Here is a 24,428-nt window from a genome sequence, read left to right as displayed (position 1 = left end):
ACCTGAGGTAAAAAGGTCGACTTCCCAGCTGTTGCTGTGGACACGAGGTCCGAGAGACCGTCCCCAAACAATTCCTCACCCTTATAAGGCAAAACTTCCATGTGCCTTTTAGAATCAGCATCACCTGTCCACTGCCGAGTCCATAATACTCTCCTGGCAGAAATGGACATTGCATTAATTCTAGATGCCAGCCGGCAAATGTCCCTCTGTGCATCCCTCATATATAAGACTACGTCTTTAATATGCTCTATGGTTAGCAAAATAGTATCCCTGTCAAGGGAATCAATGTTATCTGACAGGGAATCAGACCATGCTGCTGCAGCACTACACATCCATGCTGAAGCAATAGCAGGTCGCAGTATAGTACCTGAGTGTGTATACACAGACTTCAGGATAGCCTCCTGCTTTCTATCTGCAGGCTCCTTTAAGGCGGCCGTATCCTGAGACGGCAGTGCCACCTTTTTTTGATAAGCGTGTGAGCGCCTTGTCCACCCTAGGGGATGTCTCCCAGCGTAACCTATCCGTTGGCGGGAAAGGGTACGCCATTAGTAACCGCTTAGAAATCACTAGCTTCTTATCTGGGGAACACCACGCTTCTTCACACAATTCATTTAACTCATCAGATGGGGGAAAAGTCACTGGCTGCTTTTTCACCCCAAACATAATACCCTTTTTTGTGGTAACCGGGTTAATGTCAGAAATGTGCAACACATTTTCATTGCCGTAATCATGCATCGGATGGCCCTTGTGGATTGTACATTTGTCTCATCCTCGTCGACACTGGAGTCAGACTCCGTGTCGACATCTGTGTCTGCCATCTGAGGTAGCGGGCGTTTTTGAGCCCCTGATGGCCTCTGAGACGCTTGGGCAGGCGCGGGCTGAGATGCCGGCTGTCCCAAAGCTGTTACGTCATCGAACCTTTTATGCAAGGAGTTGACACTGTCGGTTAATACCTTCCACATATCCATCCACTCTGGTGTCGGCCCCGCAGGGGGCGACATCACACTTATCGGCTCCTGCTCCGCCTCCACGTAAGCGTCCTCATCAAACATGTCGACACAGCCGTACCGACACACCACACACACAGGGAATGCTCTGACTGAGGACAGGACCCCACAAAGTCCTTTGGGGAGATAGAGAGTATGCCAGCACACACCAGAGCGCTATATAACAGAGGGATTTACACTAGTACAAAGTGAATTTTCCCCCAATAGCTGCTTATTATCACAATTTGCGCCTAAATTTATGTGCCCCCCCTCTCTTTTTTACCCTTTCCGTAGTGTATACTGCAGGGGAGAGCCTGGGGAGCGTCCTTCCAGCGGAGCTGTGAAGAGAAAATGGCGCTGGCTGTGCTGAGGAAGATAGCCCCGCCCCTTCAGCGGCGGGCTTCTCCCGCTTTTTAAATAATTATTATGGCGGGGGATTAGGCACATATACAGTTTAGAACTGTATTATGTGCATTTTGCCAAGTAAGGTATACTAATTGCAGCCCAGGGCGCCCCCCCAGCGCCCTGCACCCACCAGTGACCGCAGCGTGTGGTGTGCTGTGGGAGCAATGGCACACAGCTGCAGTGCTGTGCGCTACCTTATTGAAGACCGGAGTCTTCAGCCGCCGATTTTCTCTGGAATCTTCTGTCTTCTGGCTCTGCAAGGGGGACGGCAGTCCGGCTCCGGGAACGGACGATCGAGGTCGGGCCCTGTGTTCGATCCCACTGGAGCTAATGGTGTCCAGTAGCCTTAGAAGCACAAGCTAGCTGCAAGCAGGTAGGTTTGCTTCTCTCCCCTAAGTCCCACATAGCAGTGAGTCTGTTGCCAGCAGATCTCACTGAAAATAAAAAACCTAACAAATACTTTCTTTTTAGTGAACTCAGGAGAGCCCACTAAGTGCATCCAGCTCTGGCCGGGCACAGATTCTAACTGAGGTCTGGAGGAGGGGCATAGAGGGAGGAGCCAGTGCACACCAGATGTAGTACCTAATCTTTCTTTAAAGAGTGCCCAGTCTCCTGCGGAGCCCGTCTATTCTCCATGGTCCTTACGGAGTACCCAGCATCCACTAGGACGTCAGAGAAAATTAAAATTAAAATAAGTAAAGATTGGAGCTCACTCCAGACGTGTGCCTTCCCGGTGAGGCACAAAAAAAACTGAGGTATCTTGGGAGTATGGAGGGTTACTAATTTAAATGTTTAAATGTGCCTATCCCTGCTAATGCCCCGTTCATATCCCAAGAGTACCCCAGTGACCCCTAGTGGATGAAAAAATAAGATTTTACTCACCGGTAAATCTATTTCTCGTAGTCTGTAGTGGATGCTGGGACTCCGTAAGGACCATGGGGATTAGCGGCTCCGCAGGAGACTGGGCACAACTAAAGAAAGCTTTAGGACTACCTGGTGTGCACTGGCTCCTCCCACTAAGACCCTCCTCCAGACCTCAGTTAGGATACTGTGCCCGGAAGAGCTGACACAAATAGGAAGGATTTTGAATCCCGGGTAAGACTCATACCAGCCACACCAATCACACCGTATAACTCGTGATACTATACCCAGTTAACAGTATGAAATATAACTGAGCCTCTCAACAGATGGCTCAACAATAACCCTTTAGTTAGGCAATAACTATAAACAAGTATTGCAGACAATCCGCACTTGGGATGGGCGCCCAGCATCCACTACGGACTACGAGAAATAGATTTACCGGTGAGTAAAATCTTATTTTCTCTGACGTCCTAAGTGGATGCTGGGACTTCGTAAGGACCATGGGGATTATACCAAAGCTCCCAAACGGGCGGGAGAGTGCGGATGACTCTGCAGCACCGAATGAGCAAACTCTAGGTCCTCCTCAGCCAGGGTATCAAACTTGTAGACTGTTGCAAAAATGTTTGAACCCGACCAAGTAACAGCTCGGCAAAGTTGTAAAGCCGAGACCCCTCGGGCAGCCGCCCAAGAAGAGCCCACTTTCCTCGTGGAATGGGCTTTTACAGATTTAGGGTGCGGCAGTCCAGCCGCAGCATGTGCAAGTTGAATCGTGCTACAGATCCAACGAGCAATAGTCTGCTTAGAAGCAGGAGCACCCAGCTTGTTGGGTGCATACAGGATAAATAGCGAGTCAGTTTTCCTTACTCCAGCAGTCCTGGAAACATATACTTTTCAGGGCCCTGACTACGTCCAGTAACTTGGAATCCTCCAAGTCCCAAGTAGCCGCAGGCACCATAATAGGTTGGTTCACATGAAAAACTGATACCACCTTAGGAAGGAATTGGGAACGAGTCCACAATTCCGCCTTATCCATATAAAATACAGATAAGGGCATTTGTATGACAAAGCCGCCAATTCTGATACACGCCTGGCCGACGCCACGGCCCACAGCATGACCACTTTCCACGTGAGGTATTGTAGCTCCACGGATTTAAGTGGCTCAACCCAATGCGACTTCAGGAAATCCAACACCACGTTGAGATCCCACGGTGCCACTTGAGGCACAAATGGGGGCTGACTATGCAGCACTCCCTTAACAAAAGTCCGAACTTCAGGCAGTGAAGCCAGTTCTATTTTGGAAGAAAATCGATAGAGCCGAAATCTGGACCTTCATGGAACCCAATTTTAGGCCCATAGTCACCTCTGACTGTAGGAAGTGCAGAAATCGACCTAGCTGAAATTTCTCCTTTGGGGCCTTCCTGGCCTCACAGCACGCAACATATTTCCACCATATGCGGTGATAATGGTTTGCGTTCACTTCTTTCCTAGCTTTAAATAGCGTAGGGATAACTTCCTCCGGAATGCCCTTTTCCTTCAGGATCCGGCGTTCAACCGCCATGCCGTCAAACGCAGCCGCAGTGCATCTTGGAACAGACAGGCCCCCTGCTGCAGCAGGTCCTGTCTGAGCGGCAGAGGCCATGAGTCCTCTGAGATCATTTCTTGGAGTTCTGGTTACCAATCTCTTCTTGGCCAACCCGGAACAATGAGTATAGTTCTTACTCCTCTCCTTCTTATTATTCTCATTACCCTGGGTAAGAGAGGCAGAGAAGGGAACACATACACCGACTGGTGCACCCACGGTGTTACCAGAGCGTCCACAGCTATCGCCTGAGGGTCCCTTGACCTGGCGCAATATCTTTGTAGCTTTTTGTTGAGGCGGGACGTCATCATGTCCACCTGTGGCCTTTCCCAACGGTGTACAATCATTTGGAAAACTTCTGGATGAAGTCCCCACTCTCCCGGGTGGAGGTCGTGTCTTCTGAGAAAGTCTGCTTCTCAGTTGTCCATTCCGGGAATGAACACTGCTGACAGTGCTAACACATGATTTTCCGCCCATCGGAGAATCCTTTCCTTGTGGCTTCTGCCATCGCCATCCTGCTTCTTGTGCCGCCCTGTCGGTTTACATGAGCGACCGCCGTGATGTTGTCTGACTGGATCAGCACCGGCCGGTGTTGAAGCAGGGGTCTAGCCTGACTTAGGGCATTGTAAATGGCCCTTAGTTCCAGAATATTTATGTGTAGGGAAGTCTCCTGACTTTTCCATAGCCTTGGAAGTTTCTTCCCTGTGTGACTGCCCCCCAGCCTCGAAGGCTGGTATCCGTGGTCACCAGGACCCAGTCCTGTATGCCGAATCTGCGGCCCCCTAGAAGATGAGCACTCTGCAGCCACCACAACAGCGACACCCTGGCCCTTGGAGACAGGGTTATCCGCCGATGCATCTGAAGATGCGACCCGGACCACTTGTCCAACAGATCCCACTGGAAAATCCTTGCATGGGACCTGGCGAATGGAATTTCTTCGTAAGAAGCTACCATCCTTCCCAGGGCTCGCGTGCATTGATGCACCGACACCTGTATACGTATTAGGAGGTCTCTGTCTAGAGACGACAACTCCTTGGACTTCTCCTCCGGGAGAAACCCTTTTTATCCTGTTCTGTGTCCAGAACCATACCCAGGAACAGTAGACGCGTCGTAGGAACCAGCTGCGACTTTGGAATATTCAGAATCCAGCCGTGCTGTTGTAGCACTTCCCGAGATAGTGCTACTCCGCCGAACAACTGCTCCCTGGACCTCGCCTTTATAAGGAGATCGTCCAAGTACGGGATAATTATTTCGGCCATTACCTTGGTAAATACCTCGGTGCCGGGGACAGACCAACGGCAAAGTCTGGAATTGGTAATGACAATCCTGTACCACAATTTTGAGGTACTCCTGGTAAAGAGGGTAAATAGGGACATGCAGGTAAGCATCCTTGATGTCCAGTGATACCATGAAATTCTCCAGGCTTGCAATAATCGCCCTGAGCGATTCCATTTTGAACTTGAACCTTCGTATATAAGTGTTCAAGGCTTTCAATTTTAGAATGGGTCTCACCGAACCGTCTGGTTTCGGTACCACAACATTTTGGAATAGTAACCCCGGCCTTGTTGAAGGAGGGGTACCTTGATTTCACCTGCTGGAAGTACAGCTTGTGAATTGCCGCCAGTACTACCTTTCTCCGAGGGCAGCAGGCAAGGCTGATGTGAGGTAACGGCGAGGGGGAGTCGCCTCGAACTCCAGCCTGTATCCCTGTGATACTATTTGCAGAACCTAGGGATCCACCTGTGGGCAAGCCCACTGGTCCCTGAAGTTCCCGAGACGCGCCCCTACCGCACCTGTCTCCACCTGTGGAGCCCCAACGTCATGCGGTGGACTCAGAGGAAGCGGGGGAAGATTTTTGATCCTGGGAACTGGCTGCTGGTGCAGCTTTTTCCTTCTTCCCTTGTCTCTGTGCAGAAAGGAAGCGCCTTTGATCCGCTTGCTTTTCTGAAGCCGAAAGGACTGTACCTGCTTTCTTAGGCTGTGAGGAAACCTGAGGTAAAAAAATTTCTTCCCAGAAACCATCCCTAAACAATTCCTCACCCTTATAAGGCAGAATCTCCATGTGCCTTTTATAGGCAGCATCACCTGTCCACTGCCGGGTTTCTAATACCCTCCTGGCAGAATGGACATTGCATTAATTCTGGATGCCAGCCGGCAAATATCCCTCTGTGCATCCTTTATATCTAAGACGACGTCATTAATATGCTCTATGTTAGCAAACTATTATCCCTGTCTTAGAGTATTAATATTATGTGACTGGGTATCAGACCACGCTGCAGCAGCACTATTTATGCTGAGGCAATTGCAGGTCTCAGTATATAACCTGAGTGTGTATATACAGACTTCAGGATAGCCTCCTGCTTTTTATCAGCAGGCTCCTTCAAGGTGGCCGTATCCTAAGACGGCAGTGCCACCTTTTTTGACAAACGTGTGAGCGCCTTATCCACCCTAAGGGATATCTCCCAACGTGACCTATCCTCTGGCGGGAAAGGGTACGCCATAAGTAAGTTTTTAGAAATTACCAGTTTCTTATCGGGGGAACCCACGCTACTTTACACACTTCAATCATTCATCTGATGGGGGAACAAAACACTGGCTGCTTTTTCTCCCCAAAAATAAAACCCCTTTTATGTGGTACTTGGGTTCATGTCAGAAATGCGTAACACATTTTTCATTGCCGAGATCATGTAACGGATGTTCCTAGTGGATTGTGTATATGTCTCAACCTCGTCGACACTGGAGTCAGACTCCGTGTCGACATCTGTGTCTGCCATCTGAGGTAACAGGCGCTTTTTTGAGCCCCTGATGACCTTTGAGACGCCTGGGCAGGCGCGGGCTGAGAAGCCGGCTGTCCCACAGCTGTTTTACGTCATCCAGCATTCTATGTAAGGAGTTGACATTGTCGGTTAATACCTTCCACCTATCCATCCACTCTGGTGTCGGCCCCACAGGGGGCGACATCCCATTTATCGGCCTCTGCTCCACCTCCACGTAACCTTCCTCATCCCACATGTCGACACAGCCGTACCGACACACAGCACACACACAGGGAATGCTCTGACTGAGGACAGGACCCCACAAAGTCCTTTGGGGAGACAGAGAGAGAGTATGCCAGCACACACCAGAGCGCTATATAATGCAGGGATTAACACTATAACTGAGTGATTTTTCCCCCAATAGCTGCTTGTATAAACAATATTGCGCCTAAATTTAGTGCCCCCCCCCTCTCTTTTTAACCCTTTGAGCCTGAAAACTACAGGGGAGAGCCTGGGGAGCTGTCTTCCAGCTGCACTGTGAAGAGAAAATGGCGCCAGTGTGCTGAGGGAGATAGCTCCGCCCCTTTTTCGCGGACTTTTCTCCCGCTTTATGGATTCTGGCAGGGGTATTTATCACATATATAGCCTCTGGGGCTATATATTGTGATGATTTTGTCAGGCAAGGTGTTTATATTGCTGCTCAGAGCTCCCCCCCCCCCCCCCCCCAGCGCCCTGCACCCACCAGTGACCGGAGTGTGAGGTGTGCATGAGGAGCAATGGCGCACAGCTGCAGTGCTGTGCGCTACCTTGATGAAGACTGAAGTCTTCTGCCGCCGATTTTCCGGAACACTTCTTGCTTCTGGCTCTGTAAGGGGGCCGGCGGCGCGGCTCTGGGACCGAACATCAATGGCCGGTTCCATGCGGTCGATCCCTCTGGAGCTAATGGTGTCCAGTAGCCTAAAAAGCCCAAGCTACCACCAGTTAGGTAGGTTCGCTTCTTCTCCCCTTAGTCCCTCGCTGCAGTGAGTCTGTTGCCAGCAGATCTCACTGTAAAATAAAAAAAACCTAAAATATACTTTCTTTCTAGGAGCTCAGGAGAGCCCCTAGTGTGCATCCAGCTCAGCCGGGCACAAGAATCTAACGGAGGTCTGGAGGAGGGTCTTAGTGGGAGGAGCCAGTGCACACCAGGTAGTCCTAAAGCTTTCTTTAGTTGTGCCCAGTCTCCTGCGGAGCCGCTAATCCCCATGGTCCTTACGGAGTCCCAGCATCCACTTAGGACGTCAGAGAAAGAAAGTATGATATTAACAAAAGTGTGGCAATATGTAATAGCCTGCAAGGTGCTGGGTGTTTGGGAATTTATGAGAGTCTGCAATCATTTACAAGGCAGTAAAGGTGCATACGCATGGTGAGATATTGACTATCTACGATTTTGACTATGCGATTTCCTTTGAACTCCCCCAGAAGCACCGATTTTGACTAAGTGCCAATTTTGACTGTACTAGATAGTACACTATATAGTCAAGATTGACTTGCCTGCACAGTCCATCTTTCCTTGCGATACCGACCCTACGGGAGTGCGCATCGGTACTGCAGCTGGCTAAACAGTGCTATTTGCACTAACTTTCCTTGCGATTTTGACTCTAGTCAAAATTGCAAGGGTAAATCTCACCCTGTGTACACAGTAAGGTTGGACAAAGGAAATGCAATTTTGTAGAAGTCTCTGACCATCAACCTTTATATCTTATTTTAATCTGACATATGATAGAAAAGTCAGGTGAAAGGTGGAACCAAAAGCAGGACACTTTGATGCATTTTAGTGCATAACAGTGTTCGTTTTGGTAAATGAAAAATCCATGAGTTGGCAGTAACGTTAGTGTGGAATTGCAGGGAATGGGATTGACCCCTTAGAGACTTTGATATATAGTAAGTAGGGGTCATGCTACTTACAAACCATCTCTGCCAGTGAGGCAGACAATCATAGTGGTGGAGGGCCGTATACTGCCATTTATTATATTGCCAGTGCTGTTATCTTATAATAATAACAATAGATAGTGCCAGACAGCTGTAGTTACCAGCTCATGTCAGGAAGGGTCCGTAGATTTCTCGGAAACCAGTTGTTATGGAGCTAGTGAGCCAATGGCTAGAAGACAAAAGTCCAAAGTCTATGTACAATTGGTCGGCATCCATCGGTGGATATAACTGCTGTGGGGATTGACAGCCGGTGGGGCTTAGCGGAGTTTGCACTGCCATAGATGGCAGGGAACCAAATCTCCACCATCAATGGTTGTTAAATGCCATCCATGCTCACAGTACACTACTTAAAAAATACAGGACCTGATGTTAGGGGATAGAAACTAAATTGCTGGGGAAATTGGTTTACATATACCCTCTCTGGCAGGGGGAAAATTTGTTAAATACCAGAAGTACCCCATTGTGTGTTGCTGCAAAAAGCACTGACACAGAGGGCTCTATACTATATATAGCACAAGTTTGTTAAACTAACGGGTTCAGGTGGTCATTCAGAGATGAACGCAGATGTCTGTATACGCAGACAGATCTGCGTTCATCTCTGCACATGCTGGGGGCCACTCAGCAAAGGGCAAGGCCGCCCAGAATGTGTGAAGACACCTCCCGATGCGTCCGCAATCTAATTGCGGCCGCATCAGAAAGAAGCGTGACCCTGGGCAACGCAGCCTAACTGCGCTGTCATCGGCCATTTTTTTATCAGAGCAGATGCGTATGATGTCACGCAGCCGCCCCACAAGCGGTCCTGGCCCGAACCTGTTTGTCTCTCCAAAGCTGCGTCACCACTCCGCTGTCAATCACATTGCGGTCACATCCATTGGGGATGCGACCGTAATGTGTGTCCGCGCAGCCAATGTGCATGCGCCGTTTAACACCATTGGCTAACTGCGCTGTGGACCGCACCGGTGTCCTGGTCTGAATGACCTTCTCAGTGCATGGGGCTATCCAATTGCCTTAACCCACTTAAATAGGCAGATGCAGTTTACCAGCATTAATGCCTTTTGCTTAGTCACTGTAAATTCTGTGTTCCATCTTATGTGTAAGGCGCAATGCTGTAACTGCACACGGTAACACTGCATCTATTCCTGATACACTGGTTACTGCAGATTGCTCACACCTCAAGGGGTTGCAAGCAGAAATCCACTAGGCATTGGTTTACAATGCAGGCAATTGCCTAGCTTTTATCCCGGGTGCTTTGCTAACTTGCGCTTTTGAAGAAAAACGTTGTTTTCTCAGGCGTTTCAGATCTACTTACTCTCCAGCAATCCAAAGCAGTCACAATGGTCCCAGCAATGCGACAATCCCCGCAAAAAAGTAATTGTCCTTGCGCATCCACAGTGTAGACCTGCAACACGTTAGTGCTGGTCACACAGTTCCCAGAGATGTATGACATGCAGGGATTTGAGATCAGATTAGTTTTATATTAATTAAAAAAACAATGTTGTCAATTTAGCTATATAGAGGGCATTACAGTACAAAATCCACTTAAGACACCTGAACTGAAGACCCTGGCGGGAGATATACTAAGCCATGAAGAGAGATAAAGTGGAGAGAGCTGAAGTACCAGCCAACCAGATCCTATCTGCTATTTTATAATAAGAATTTACTTACCGATAATTCTATTTCTCATAGTCCGTAGTGGATGCTGGGAACTCCGTAAGGACCATGGGGAATAGCGGCTCCGCAGGAGACCGGGCACAAAAAGTAAAAGCTTTAGACTAGCTGGTGTGCACTGGCTCCTCCCCCTATGACCCTCCTCCAAGCCTCAGTTAAGATACTGTGCCCGGACGAGCGTACATAATAAGGAAGGATCTTGAATCCCGGGTAAGACTCATACCAGCCACACCAATCACACCGTACAACTCGTGATCTGAACCCAGTTAACAGTATGATAACCGTAGGAGCCTCTGAAAAGATGGCTTCCAACAATAAACAACCCGATTTGTTTGTAACAATAACTATATACAAGTATTGCAGACAATCCGCACTTGGGATGGGCGCCCAGCATCCACTACGGACTATGAGAAATAGAATTATCGGTAAGTAAATTCTTATTTTCTCTGACGTCCTAGTGGATGCTGGGAACTCCGTAAGGACCATGGGGATTATACCAAAGCTCCCAAACGGGCGGGAGAGTGCGGATGACTCTGCAGCACCGAATGAGAGAACTCCAGGTCCTCCTCAGCCAGGGTATCAAATTTGTAGAATTTAGCAAACGTGTTTGCCCCTGACCAAGTAGCTGCTCGGCAAAGTTGTAAAGCCGAGACCCCTCGGGCAGCCGCCCAAGATGAGCCCACCTTCCTTGTGGAATGGGCTTTTACAGATTTTGGCTGTGGCAGGCCTGCCACAGAATGTGCAAGTTGAATTGTACTACAAATCCAACGAGCAATCGTCTGCTTAGAAGCAGGAGCACCCAGCTTGTTGGGTGCATACAGTATAAACAGCGAGTCAGATTTTCTGACTCCAGCCGTCCTGGAAACATATTTTCAGGGCCCTGACTACGTCCAGCAACTTGGAGTCCTCCAAGTCCATAGTAGCCGCAGGTACCACAATAGGTTGATTCATGTGAAAAGCTGAAACCACCTTAGGGAGAAATTGAGGACGAGTCCTCAATTCCGCCCTATCCGAATGAAATATCAGGTAAGGGCTTTTATAGGATAAAGCCGCCAATTCTGATACGCGCCTGGCTGAAGCCAGGGCCAACAGCATTACCACTTTCCATGTGAGATATTTCAAATCCACTGTGGCAAGTGGTTCAAACCAATGTGATTTTAGGAACCCTAAAACTACATTGAGATCCCAAGGTGCCACTGGAGGCACAAAAAGGAGGCTGTATATGCAGTACCCCTTTGACAAACGTCTGAACTTCAGGCACTGAAGCCAGTTCTTTCTGGAAGAAGATCGACAGGGCCGAAATTTGAACCTTAATGGATCCTAATTTTAGGCCCATAGACAATCCTGCTTGCAGGAAATGTAGGAAACGACCCAGTTGAAATTCCTCCGTAGGGGCCTTCTTGGCCTCACACCACGCAACATATTTTCGCCAAATGCGATGATAATGTTTTGCAGTTACATCCTTCCTGGCCTTGATCAGGGTAGGGATGACTTCATCTGGAATGCCTTTTTCCTTCAGGATCCGGCGTTCAACCGCCATGCCGTCAAACGCAGCCGCGGTAAGTCTTGGAACAGACAAGGTCCCTGCTGGAGCAGGTCCTTCCTTAGAGGTAGAGGCCACGGGTCCTCCGTGAGCATCTCTTGCAGCTCCGGGTACCAAGTTCTTCTTGGCCAATCCGGAGCCACGAGTATCGTTCTTACTCCTCTCCTTCTTATGATTCTCAGTACTTTTGGTATGAGAGGAAGAGGAGGGAACACATATACCGACTGGAACACCCACGGAGTTACCAGAGCGTCCACAGCTATTGCCTGAGGGTCCCTTGACCTGGCGCAATATCTGTCCAGTTTCTTGTTGAGACGGGACGCCATCATGTCCACCTTTGGTTTTTCCCAACGGTTTACAATCACTTGGAAGACTTCTGGATGAAGTCCCCACTCCCCCGGGTGGAGGTCGTGTCTGCTTAGGAAGTCTGCTTCCCAGTTGTCCACTCCCGGAATGAACACTGCTGACAGTGCTATCACATGATTTTCCGCCCAGCGGAGAATCCTTGCAGCTTCTGCCATTGCCCTCCTGCTTCTTGTGCCGCCCTGTCTGTTTACGTGGGCGACAGCCGTGATGTTGTCCGACTGGATCAATACCGGTTGACCCTGAAGCAGAGGCCTTGCTTGACTTAGGGCATTGTAAATGGCCCTTAGCTCTAGGATATTTATGTGAAGAGACGTTTCCATGCTTGACCACAAGCCCTGGAAATTTCTTCCCTGTGTGACTGCTCCCCAGCCTCTCAGGCTGGCATCCGTGGTTACCAGCATCCAATCCTGAATGCCGAATCTGCGGCCCTCTAGAAGATGAGCCTTCTGTAACCACCACAGGAGAGATACCCTTGTCCTTGGAGATAGGGTTATCCGCTGATGCATCTGAAGATGCGATCCGGACCATTTGTCCAGCAGATCCCACTGAAAAGTTCTTGCATGGAATCTTCCGAATGGAATCGCTTCGTAAGAAGCCACCATTTTTCCCAGGACTCTCGTGCACTGATACTTGTCCTGGTTTTAGGAGGTTCCTGACTAGCTCGGATAACTCCCTGGCCTTCTCCTCCGGGAGAAACACCTTTTTCTGGACTGTGTCCAGAATCATCCCTAGGAACAGTAGACGTGTTGTTGGAATCAGCTGTGATTTTGGGATATTTAGAATCCACCCGTGCTGACGTAGCACTACCTGAGATAGTGCTACTCCGACCTCTAACTGTTCCCTGGACCTTGCCCTTATCAGGAGATCGTCCAAGTAAGGGATAATTAATACGCCTTTTCTTCGAAGAAGAATCATCATTTCGGCCATTACCTTGGTAAAGACCCGTGGTGCCGTGGATAATCCAAACGGCAGCGTCTGAAACTGATAATGACAGTTTTGTATCACAAACCTGAGGTACCCTTGGTGAGAAGGGTAGATTGGGACATGGAGATAAGCATCCTTGATGTCTAGAGATACCATATAGTCCCCTTCTTCCAGGTTCGCTATCACTGCTCTGAGTGACTCCATCTTGAATTTGAACCTTTTTATGTAAGTGTTCAAAGATTTTAGATTTAAAATTGGTCTCACCGAGCCGTCCGGCTTCGGTACCACAAACAGCGTGGAATAATACCCCTTTCCCTGTTGTAGGAGGGGTACCTTGATTATCACCTGCTGGGAATACAGCTTGTGAATAGCTTCCAATACTGCCTCCCTGTCGGAGGGAGACGTTGGTAGAGCAGACTTCAGGAACCGGCGAGGGGGAGACGTCTCGAATTCCAATTTGTACCCCTGTGATACTACCTGCAGGATCCAGGGGTCCACTTGCGAGTGAGCCCACTGCGCGCTGAAATTCTTGAGACGGCCCCCCACCGTGCCAGAGTCTGCTTGCAGAGCCCCAGCGTCATGCTGAGGACTTGGCAGAAGCGGGGGAGGGCTTCTGCTCCTGGGAAGAGGCTGCATGGTGCAGTCTTTTTCCCCTTCCTCTGCCCCGGGGCAGGAACGAGCGGCCTTTTTCCCTCTTGCCCTTATAGGGACGAAAGGACTGGGTTTGAAAAGACGGTGTCTTTTTCTGCTGAGAGGTGACCTGGGGTAAAAAGGTGGATTTTCCAGCCGTTGCTGTGGCCACCAGGTCCGATAGACCGACCCCAAATAACTCCTCCCCTTTATACGGCAATACTTCCATATGTCGTTTGGAATCCGCATCACCTGACCACTGTCGCGTCCATAACGTTCTTCTGGCAGAAATGGACATCGCACTTACTCTAGATGCCAGGGTGCAAATATCCCTCTGTGCATCTCGCATATATAGTAATGCATCCTTTAAATGCTCTATAGTTAATAATATACTGTCCCTATCCAGGGTATCAATATTTTCAGTCAGGGAATCCGACCAAGCCACTCCAGCGCTGCACATCCAGGCTGAGGCGATCGCTGGTCGCAGTATAACACCGGTATGTGTGTATATACCTTTTAAGATATTTTCCAGCCTTCTATCAGCTAGTTCCTTGAGAGCGGCCGTATCAGGAGACGGTAACGCCACTTGTTTTGATAAGCGTGTGAGCGCCTTATCTACCCTAGGGGGTGTTTCCCAACGTGCCCTAACCTCTGGCGGGAAAGGGTATAGTGCCAATAATTAATTAGAAATCAGCAGTTTTTTATCGGGGGAAACCCACGCTTTATCACACACCTCATTTAATTCATCTGACTCAGGAAAAACCACTGGTAGTTTTTTCACACCCCACATAATACCCTTTTTTGTGGTACTTGTAGTGTCAGAAATGTTCAATGCCTCCTTCATTGCCGTGATCATGTAACGTGTGGCCCTACTGGACATTACGTTTGTCTCGTCACCGTCGACACTGGATTCAGTATCCGTGTCAGGGTCTGTGTCGACCATCTGAGGTAACGGGCGTTTTAGCGCCCCTGACGGTGTCTGAGACGCCTGAACAGGCACTAATTGATTTGTCGGCTGTCTCATGTCGTCAACAGTTTTTTGCAAAGTGCTGACATTGTCACGTAATTCTTTAATTACTACCATCCAGTCAGGTGTCGACTCCCTAGGGGGTGACATCACTAACACAGGCAATTGCTCTGCTTCCACATCATTTTCCTCCTCATACATGTCGACACAATCGTACCGACACCCAGCACACACACAGGGAATGCTCTGATAGAGGACAGGACCCCACTAGCCCTTTGGGGAGACAGAGGGAGAGTTTGCCAGCACACACCAGAGCGCTATATATATATACAGGGATAACCTTATATAAGTGTTACTCCCTGTTATAGCTGCTGTATTTATATATTAGCTGCCAATAGTGCCCCCCTCTCTGTTTTACCCTGTTTCTGCAGTGCAGGACTGCAGGGGAGAGTCAGGGAGCCGTCCTTCCAGCGGAGCTGTGAAAGAAAATGTCGCTTTTGTGCTGAGGAGAAAGGCTCCGCCCCCTTCACGGCGGCCTTTTCTCCCGCTTTTTTCAGGAAACTGGCAGGGGATAAATGCATCCATATAGCCCAGGAGCTATATGTGATGCATTTTTTTTAGCCATATAAGGTTTTTATATCATTTTTATTGCGTCTCAGGGCGCTCCCCCCCAGCGCCCTGCACCCTCAGTGACCGGAGTGTGAAGTGTGCTGAGAGCAATGGCGCACAGCTGCAGTGCTGTGCGCTACCTTATTTGAAGACAGGTCTTCTGCCGCCGCTTTCTCCGGACCTCTTCGCTCTTCTGGCTCTGTAAGGGGGCCGGCGGCGCGGCTCCGGGACCCATCCAGGCTGAACCTGTGATCGTCCCTCTGGAGCTAATGTCCAGTAGCCAAGAAGCCCAATCCACTCTGCAGTCAGGTGAGTTCGCTTCTTCTCCCCTTAGTCCCACGATGCAGTGAGCCTGTTGCCAGCAGGACTCACTGAAAATAAAAAAACTATTTTAACTTTTACTTCTAAGCAGCTCAGGAGAGCCACCTAGCTTGCACCCTTCTCGTTCGGGCACAAAAATCTAACTGAGGCTTGGAGGAGGGTCATAGGGGGAGGAGCCAGTGCACACCAGCTAGTCTAAAGCTTTTACTTTTTGTGCCCAGTCTCCTGCGGAGCCGCTATTCCCCATGGTCCTTACGGAGTTCCCAGCATCCACTAGGACGTCAGAGAAAACTCTTTTGCACTACCGTAATAACCCTTGGCTTACTGTTGAGTCTATTTGGGTCGTGGCTTGGTGGAAAATAGTTCTTGAAATATAATCCTTATACCAAGGGCCAACCAGGGAATCTGACCCAGGTAGCCTGTGGTGTAAACAGCGCAACCCAGTCATACAATAGCATAGAGAGGGTAGATGCTAGATCCAAGTGGCCTAAGGGACCTTTTACGTCAGGGGGAGGAGCCATGACACCAGGGGAAGGAGCTAGGCCAGCAGGATAGTTCCTCTACTATCCACATCACCAACTATTACCTTTAGTAACCCTGTGGCGAGTTCGAAGCGTGGCGAGCAAAGCGAGCCCGCGAGGGTACTTTTTCGGGTACCCTGTTCGGCCGTAGCTCCTCCCCCTGGTGACGTCTCCTCCCCTAATGACGTCAGGAGGTCCCTTCTCCCACTTGGATTTAGAACCAACCCATAGAGAGACAAATCACAGGCGCTTGGAGATGTCATCTCCAAGCGCTGGCAAAACAGAAAGACTGCACACGGGTGCAGTCTGAAAGGGGTCTACCTGCCAATATGCCAGGTGCAGTATGCGGAGCATTCAAAACCCCAGGTAAGACCTGGCATTTTGGGGTAAAAGGGGTATTACAGTCTGTATTTGAAAAATGACAGCTGAGAAGGGCATAGCTACCATAGGCGCAGGCAGTGCAGCTGCTATGGGGCCCAGAGCTGAGAGGGGCCAACCTTCCCTGTCAAAGTTACATGTGTTGTATACATTTTTTGCCATTGGGTGGTACGTAGGAGTCCTTTTAAACTTTTTCCTTGGGACTTGCAATATATCTAGGTATGCCCCTGGACCTGCTCATTGTAGTGTGGAATAAAATGAACTTGAGGGCATTTTAATGTTATTTAATATGAACCGAGGCACAATATGAACTGGAAGCACTATATATCATAATGTGAATTGGGGGTACTGTGCGGCATAATGTGTACTGGCAGCTCTGAAATGTGACATAGGGTGAACATAAGCACTACTGCGATTCATAAAAGTAAATAAGGCTCTGCTATGGTTCAGAAAATGAACTACGGCACTATTATAGGGCATAAAATTAACAACTGCTGCAGAGAAGTGTCTCTCTAGAAGCATTGGGATGGGGCCCGCAAAGTTCTGGTTATTCCCCTGCAGCTGAGAGTAGATTGGCTGGCACCCTATACCTCTCCAAGGCTTAGTACATCTCCCCCTGCAACAGACTTTGGAACTACTACACATAATCAAGGACAGCTGTACCTGCACGGAGCTGATCACACCTCTGACACGCGCTAGCAACACTGAGTATACCACTCGCTGCCCTGCCGCCTGCAAGCGATCCCGGAGAGTACTGTGATAATAAGCCGAGGTCCCGAGCACAGGAGAACCGCCAAGCGTTCAACTGTGGCCACACCTCCTGCCCAGCCGTCATCGCGTTTGGCGCCAGTTCTAAAGAATACGCGTACGTGGAGTGCCGGGCCACAATGCCGTAAACGTCACTACCAGACATAGAAGTGTGGTAATGGCCGTATACTGTGCGGCTTCCCTGAAAGAAATTCCAAGTGCACCTTACAGTATAACGTCACACTATCAGCCTTCCCAATACAGCCATTATTTCCTGTCATATTCTCCGCATACTGTACTCGTTCAAATAACGCTTTACCATTTGCCGTAGAAGGAGGCGTGGTGGGCGCCATATTTACTACTGGCAGGAGGCTGCAAAAGCTGTGTTTGGGCAGATTGCCTTTGCCCTCCTTGTATGCGTAGTTTAGCGGCCATCTTTTGGTTGGTAACGACTTCGGTTTCTCGTTTAAAGGTTTGTGTTGAACTTTATTTAGACTAATTTATTCATTTTGGATGCACTTGAATGTGTTTCCAAGGTGTGTTATCCGGGTATTTCAGTTACGTGTTACCGGGGTTTATACATACCACCTAATGGCAGGTCCCCATGCTGCAGCCAGGCTGCTCACACCTGAGAGGCGTGCGATGCTCCTGAGGGATTATTTTTCCTATGTGTAGAATATAGCAAATATTGGGGCAGATTTATTAAGCTCGGTGAAGTGATAAAGTGGAAGGTGATAGAGCACCAGCCAGTCATCTCCTAACTGTCATTTTTCAAACCCAGCCTGTAACATGGCAGTTAGGAGCTGATTGGCTGGTGCTTTATCACCTTCCACTTTATCACTTCACCGAGCTTAATAAATCTGCCCCATTGTACCAGAGTGTGAAATGGTGAAGTCAGTCGTCGTGATGCGTGCATGATACCTTTAGGATCGATTCATTTTGTATAATCTATTGTGTAGCCAGGTTACATTTTACTTGAATAAAATTTATTTTTTATAAGATTTCACACATTTTTTTGAGAAACGCCTGGGCGTTGAACAGTATGCTGCTGTACACTAACTCCTTACCATATCAAAGAGAAGGGACAGGGTCATTGTTATCAGTATTAGTATTTGTGAGATGCAGCAAGCAAGACCTGTAAATATCTTGTTTGATTCTCACTGACACGCTGGGAATAATCAGTAGAAATACCCAAGCAGGGAATTGAATATTGCAGAGGTTCCCAAACGTGGTCCTCAAGGCACCCCAACAGTCCAGGTTTTAGGTATATCCATGGCTCAGCACAGATGGGTAAAGCAAATTGACTAAGTTGCTAATTAAGTCACCTGTGGCCAATCATGGATACATTTAAAACCAGAACCGTTGGGGTGCCTTGAGGACCGCGTTTGGAAGCCTCTGGAATATCGTGTATCATTGGGCATATAGGCACACTGTCTAGTTATCCAGCCTAAATTGTTATATTTTCCGTATGACGCCTTCCCATGCCAAGGCTGCTCATATTGGCTCTGATCCTGTAAACAGTCACCCCTGGCCAGACCATCTACATAATTTGCCCACAAGAACCCTAATCCACATGTTCTCAAACTCGGTCCTCATGACCCCACACGGTCCATGTTTTGCACCTACCTCCCAACTGTCCCGATTTTGGCGGGACAGTCCCATTTTTCACGGTCTGTCCCGCTGTCCCACCCGCGGGCCGTAGTGTCCCGCAGGTGGGGGGGCAGTTGGGAGATCCCTCCCTGTCACTCGCTGCTCTGTGGAGAGCAGCGGTGAATAGACGCTGTGCGCATGCGCACAGCGTCTATTCACAGCAGAGAGGGACAGGGGGCATGACCAGCAGCTCTCACGCACTGTTCATGCCCCCATAATGATGAAAACGGGGGCGTGGCTTGCGATCGCAGCACTTGCCGCAAGACCACGCCCTCTTTTTGTTAGGCCATACCCCCTAAAATTGGGCGCGCGCGATGGTGTCCCTCTTCCACTGAAGTCAAAGTTGGGAGGTATGTTTGCAGGTCACCTGTAGATTTTTAAAATGCGACAGTTGATGACACACAGTGCAGCTGCCGGGTGACATGGAAAACATGAACCGTGTGGGGTCCCGAGGACCGAGTTTGAGAACCACTGCCCTAATCTATTCCATCCACTGTAATACAATAGTTCTGATAGACTGACTGTAACTGCCTCTGTACTCTCACAATGCTTATACCATCCACACACTGGTGAGGTGAGGCAGAGCCTTTCCTATCATGCTCCAGTATATGCTAGAGCAGCGGTGGCCAACCCGTGGCTCTTGAGCCGCATTTGGCTCTTTCTTTACTCAAATGTGGCTCCCAACACTCAAAGTCACATGACCACAGCAGATCCAGAAACCAATGCACTCCAGCCAGCAGCACTACATTGACTGAAAATTGAGGGAGCCAAATACTATAGGTGAGACATCCACTGGCAAATAGAGGACACATAAGGGCTGCTGCAGTCAGGGCTTGGTGGCAACTTTTAGCCTGGGGGGCAGACACAAGTAAGCGGATCCGTTTTTTTTACAGGGAATCTGCAGTCAAGTAGCCCTGGAACACTTAAATTGCACTGGCCCGTGGGTCAGATGGCACCCTGCCCCCCTTCTCAGCCATCCCCTGGCCACAAGTTGTGGGGACTGCAGTGACATATGAGGGGGGGCTGGAGTAACACAGGAGTGTTCTGGCAGGAGAGACACAATGGGGGAGCTGACTGTAGTGACATAGGAGGGTGCTGGCTGGTGTGACATATGTTGGAGCTGGCTGGAGTGACATATGGGGGAGCTGGCTGAAGTGACACATGGGAAGCTGAAGTGTATTATGTGAATCTGGCTTTTTCAATTATTTTATGTGGAAGTGACTTTTTCAATGTATTTAATGTTGGATCTGGCTTTAAAATTTATCTTATGCTAGATCTGGCTTTTTCAATGTATTTTATACCCCAGGGGTGTGGCCTAGCTGGCATAAAGACACACCCTATTTTTGCACACGGCCTCTTGCTCGATGTCGGCTCTTTGACATACCTAACAAGATATTTTGTCTCTTTGTCTCTGAATGGTTGGCCACCCCTGTGCTAGAGTTTTGGCTCTTTATAAAGTATAGGAAAAATACAAAGAATATATTATAAATATCTTCTTTGTATTATTCTAATAATTTTTATAGTCAAAACCGGAGTAAAAAGTCTACGGCAGGTGAGGCATTACCTCCTCTGCCTATCTTTTCCACACATCTCTGAGCAAACCTCATCAAATTTCCAGTAGTATATACTACCTTACCTGTGTATAATGCCAACATGAACCCTTGGGCTTATAGACATTGTGTATAAATCTGACTGGTATTAAGGGCCGTACTGACAGGGAGATTTCCGCTAGCACAGACCGCTCAGCACACATCTCTCCCCCTGCTCAGCACAGTGCGATGTGTGCTGAGCGAGGGGGGTGGGGAGGGGGTACACGGGGGGACGCTCATTTCACCCAGCGGTGAAATGAGTGACCTGCTAGATTGTGCCTGCATGCAGGCCAATCTAGCACCGGCAATGGCACCGCGCAGCGCTGATGCCGGCACCACTACACACAGAGCGATGTTCAGCTCATTTCTAAGCAATCTAGTCAGGTTGCTTAGAAATTAGCTGAACATCGCTCCATGTGTACCCCCCTTTAGCCAGTGTCTCCTGAGCCATTTACCTCACTGCATGTCCTTACCACACACTCTTGGATATGGCACCTTTCTTTTCTCTTTGTTTTGGGGGGGGGGGGGGTTCAGAGTAAACACTCACTCCCCAATAGGCCCTGCTAGTTTAGTTTTTACCTTCACTGTAATGAAGCTTCTGTCTGACCAATCAAGGTTCCTGATCTTATAACCCGTCAGCTGCGGCAGAGGCCAGTGCTGCATACTTAGTGAGTTGATTTGACAATTCTTTTTCAGGTACATTGTATTATTTACTTTTTACCATATAACCAGTTTAACACTTCAGAACCAAGAATAATGTTTTACATTGTAATATAGACTTATTGCTGTTAAGTGGCATTTACATGACAAATGCGTGACTGCTGTTTATTTCAGAGGTCATACTTAAGATGCCGGTGTCCTGTGCTGCCTCTGGATGCAAATCGAGGTACACCCTGGAAGCCAGAGAAAAGGGAATAACATTTCACAGGTAACTATGACCTTTTATTGTCTGTTTCTAGTATGAGTTCTTATGATCAGATTATTTGTGGACATCCTATTTTACAGGCCTGTTTTTATTGGTAAGAATGTGAGTGTAATATTAAAGATCTATTTCTTTTTGTAAAAATCCTGGTATTGTTCTACTAGATCTTATTTATTGTTATTTTTCTACATGTTGGAGTTGGGGCCACATGAGAATATTACAGGGAAAAGAAAAACAATCCATTGAAAAGCATTTCTTTAATTACATCAAGTAGGGTACCTTAATATACCGACCGGTGGCAGGATTTTAACTTTCCATTTCTGATTAAAGGATAAGGGTGCAGTGATCGTACTGAGCCCAAAAGAAAAAGTGGGTCCCAGGAACCCCTCACTTTTAAAAATTGGGATCCTGGACTTCCAATGGGCACTTTTTATATGAGCTCCAGAACTTGCTCGATTTAATTGTTTTAAAATCGGGTTCTGTACTTTAAGCTTTACTTGTAGCTGTGCGTTACAGCTACACTAGACTCTTGCAAAGTCTTTGATCCTGCCCTTAGGTCTGGAGTCACCTTTCTCTATCGTCCTAGTGGATGCTGGGGTTCCTGAAAGGACCATGGGGAATAGCGGCTCCGCAGGAGACAGGGCACAAAAAGTAAAGCTTTTCCAGATCAGGTGGTGTGCACTGGCTCCTCCCCCTATGACCCTCCTCCAGACTCTAGTTAGATTTTTGTGCCCGGCCGAGAAGGGTGCAATTCTAGGTGGCTCTCATAAAGAGCTGCTTAGAGAAAGTTTAGCTTAGGTTTTTTATTTTACAGTGATTCCTGCTGGCAACAGGATCACTGCAACGAGGGACAGAGGGGAGAAGAAGTGAACTCACCTGCGTGCAGGATGGATTGGCTTCTTGGCTACTGGACATCAGCTCCAGAGGGACGATCACAGGTACAGCCTGGATGGTCACCGGAGCCGCGCCGCCGGCCCCCTTGCAGATGCTGAAGTAAGAAGAGGTCCAGAATCGGCGGCTGAAGACTCCTGCAGTCTTCTAAAGGTAGCGCACAGCACTGCAGCTGTGCGCCATTTTCCTCTCAGCACACTTCACACGCAGTCACTGAGGGTGCAGGGCGCTGGGGGGGGGCGCCCTGGGAGGCAAATGAAAACCTATTAAAAGGCTAAAAATACCTCACATATAGCCCCCAGAGGCTATATGGAGATATTTAACCCCTGCCTGGATTCACAAAATAGCGGGAGACGAGCCCGCCGGAAAAGGGGCGGGGCCTATCTCCTCAGCACACGGCGCCATTTCCTCTCACAGCTCCGCTGGTCAGGACGGCTCCCAGGTCTCTCCCCTGCACTGCACTACAGAAACAGGGTAAAACAGAGAGGGGGGGCAAATTTAATGGCAATATTTTGATATATATAAAGCAGCTATAAGGGAGCACTTATTATAAGGCTATCCCTGTCATATATAGCGCTTTTTTGGTGTGTGCTGGCAGACTCTCCCTCTGTCTCCCCAAAGGGCTAGTGGGTCCTGTCTTCGTGTAGAGCATTCCCTGTGTGTCTGCTGTGTGTCGGTACGTGTGTGTCGACATGTATGAGGACGATATTGGTGTGGAGGCGGAGCAATTGCCAAATATGGGGATGTCACCTCCTAGGGGGTCGACACCAGAATGGATGCCTTTATTTGTGGAATTACGGGATAGCGTCAACTCGCTTAAGCAGTCGTTTGACGACATGAGGCGGCCGGACAATCAATTAGTGCCTGTCCAGGCGCCTCAAACACCGTCAGGGGCTGTGAAACGCCCCTTGCCTCAGTCGGTCGACACAGACCCAGACACAGGCACTGATTCCAGTGGTGACGGTGACGAATCAACCGTATTTTCCAGTAGGGCCACACGTTATATGATTTTGGCAATGAAGGAGGCGTTACATTTAGCTGATACTACAGGTACACTAAACAGGGTATTATGTGGGGTGTGAAAAAACTACCTATAGTTTTTCCTGAATCAGAAGAATTAAATGACGTGTGTGATGAAGCGTGGGTTGCCCTGATAAAAAGCTGATAATTTCAAAGAAATTATTGGCATTATACCCTTTCCCGCCAGAGGTTAGGGAGCGCTGGGAAACAGCTCCTAGGGTGGACAAGGCGCTAACACGCTTATCTAAACAAGTGGCGTTACCCTCTCCTGAGACGGCCGCACTTAAAGATCCATCAGATAGGAGGATGGAAAATATCCAAAAAAGTATATACACACATGCAGGTGTTATACTACGACCAGCTATAGCGACTGCCTGGATGTGCAGTGCTGGGGTAGTTTGGTCAGAGTCCCTGATTGAAAATATTGATACCCTGGACAGGGACAATATTTTACTGTCGTTAGAACAAATAAAGGATGCATTTCTTTATATGCGTGATGCACAGAGGGATATCTGCACACTGGCATCACGGGTAAGTGCTATGTCCATTTCGGCCAGAAGAGCTTTATGGACGCGACAGTGGACAGGCGATGCGGATTCAAAACGGCATATGGAAGTTTTGCCGTATAAAGGGGAGGAGTTATTTGGAGTCGGTCTATCAGATTTGGTGGCCACGGCTACAGCCGGGAAATCCACCTTTCTACCTCAAGTCACTCCCCAACAGAAAAAGGCACCGACTTTTCAACCGCAGCCCTTTCGTTCCTTTAAAAATAAGAGAGCAAAGGGCTATTCATATCTGCCACGAGGCAGAGGTCGAGGGAAGAGACAGCAACAGGCAGCTCCTTCCCAGGAACAGAAGCCCTCCCCGGCTTCTACAAAAGCCTCAGCATGACGCTGGGGCTTCTCAAGCGGACTCGGGGACGGTGGGCGGTCGTCTCAAAAATTACAGCGCGCAGTGGGCTCACTCGCAGGTAGATCCCTGGATCCTGCAGATAATATCTCAGGGGTACAGGTTGGAATTAGAGACAGATCCACCTCGCCGTTTCCTGGAGTCTGCTTTACCAACGTCCCCCTCCGAAAGGGAGACGGTTTTGGAAGCCATTCACAAGCTGTACTCTCAGCAGG

The 24,428-nt window shown here is 48.8% G+C and overlaps 2 protein-coding genes across 3 annotated transcripts in view; one reads left to right on the top strand and one right to left on the bottom strand.

Annotated features, from left to right (window-relative positions):
- MCM10 (minichromosome maintenance 10 replication initiation factor) overlaps positions 1–17,402 on the bottom strand; it is a 206,705-nt gene extending 189,303 nt beyond the window's left edge. The window contains exon 1 of the mRNA XM_063926891.1: positions 17,149–17,402. The gene's annotated coding sequence lies outside the window, so the exon portion shown is untranslated. The remainder of the gene's footprint in view (positions 1–17,148) is intronic.
- The window catches only part of THAP9 (THAP domain containing 9), a 98,179-nt gene continuing 90,114 nt past the window's right edge, over positions 16,364–24,428 (top strand). Inside the window, exons 1-2 of one of the 2 annotated variants that reach the window (XM_063926889.1) lie at positions 16,364–16,473; positions 21,306–21,399. In XM_063926889.1, coding sequence (XP_063782959.1) covers positions 16,437–16,473; positions 21,306–21,399 — 131 coding nt within the window. In that variant the 5' untranslated portion in view covers positions 16,364–16,436. Of the gene's footprint in view, positions 16,474–17,220; positions 17,705–21,305; positions 21,400–24,428 lie in introns of those variants that run through there. The other variant, XM_063926890.1, reaches the window with a different exon arrangement.

This window comes from Pseudophryne corroboree, chromosome 6, assembly GCF_028390025.1.
Source record: "Pseudophryne corroboree isolate aPseCor3 chromosome 6, aPseCor3.hap2, whole genome shotgun sequence".
Taxonomy (NCBI): domain Eukaryota; kingdom Metazoa; phylum Chordata; class Amphibia; order Anura; family Myobatrachidae; genus Pseudophryne; species Pseudophryne corroboree.
Note: the sequence above shows the minus strand (reverse complement) of the source record. Positions and strands in the feature narration are given on the sequence as shown.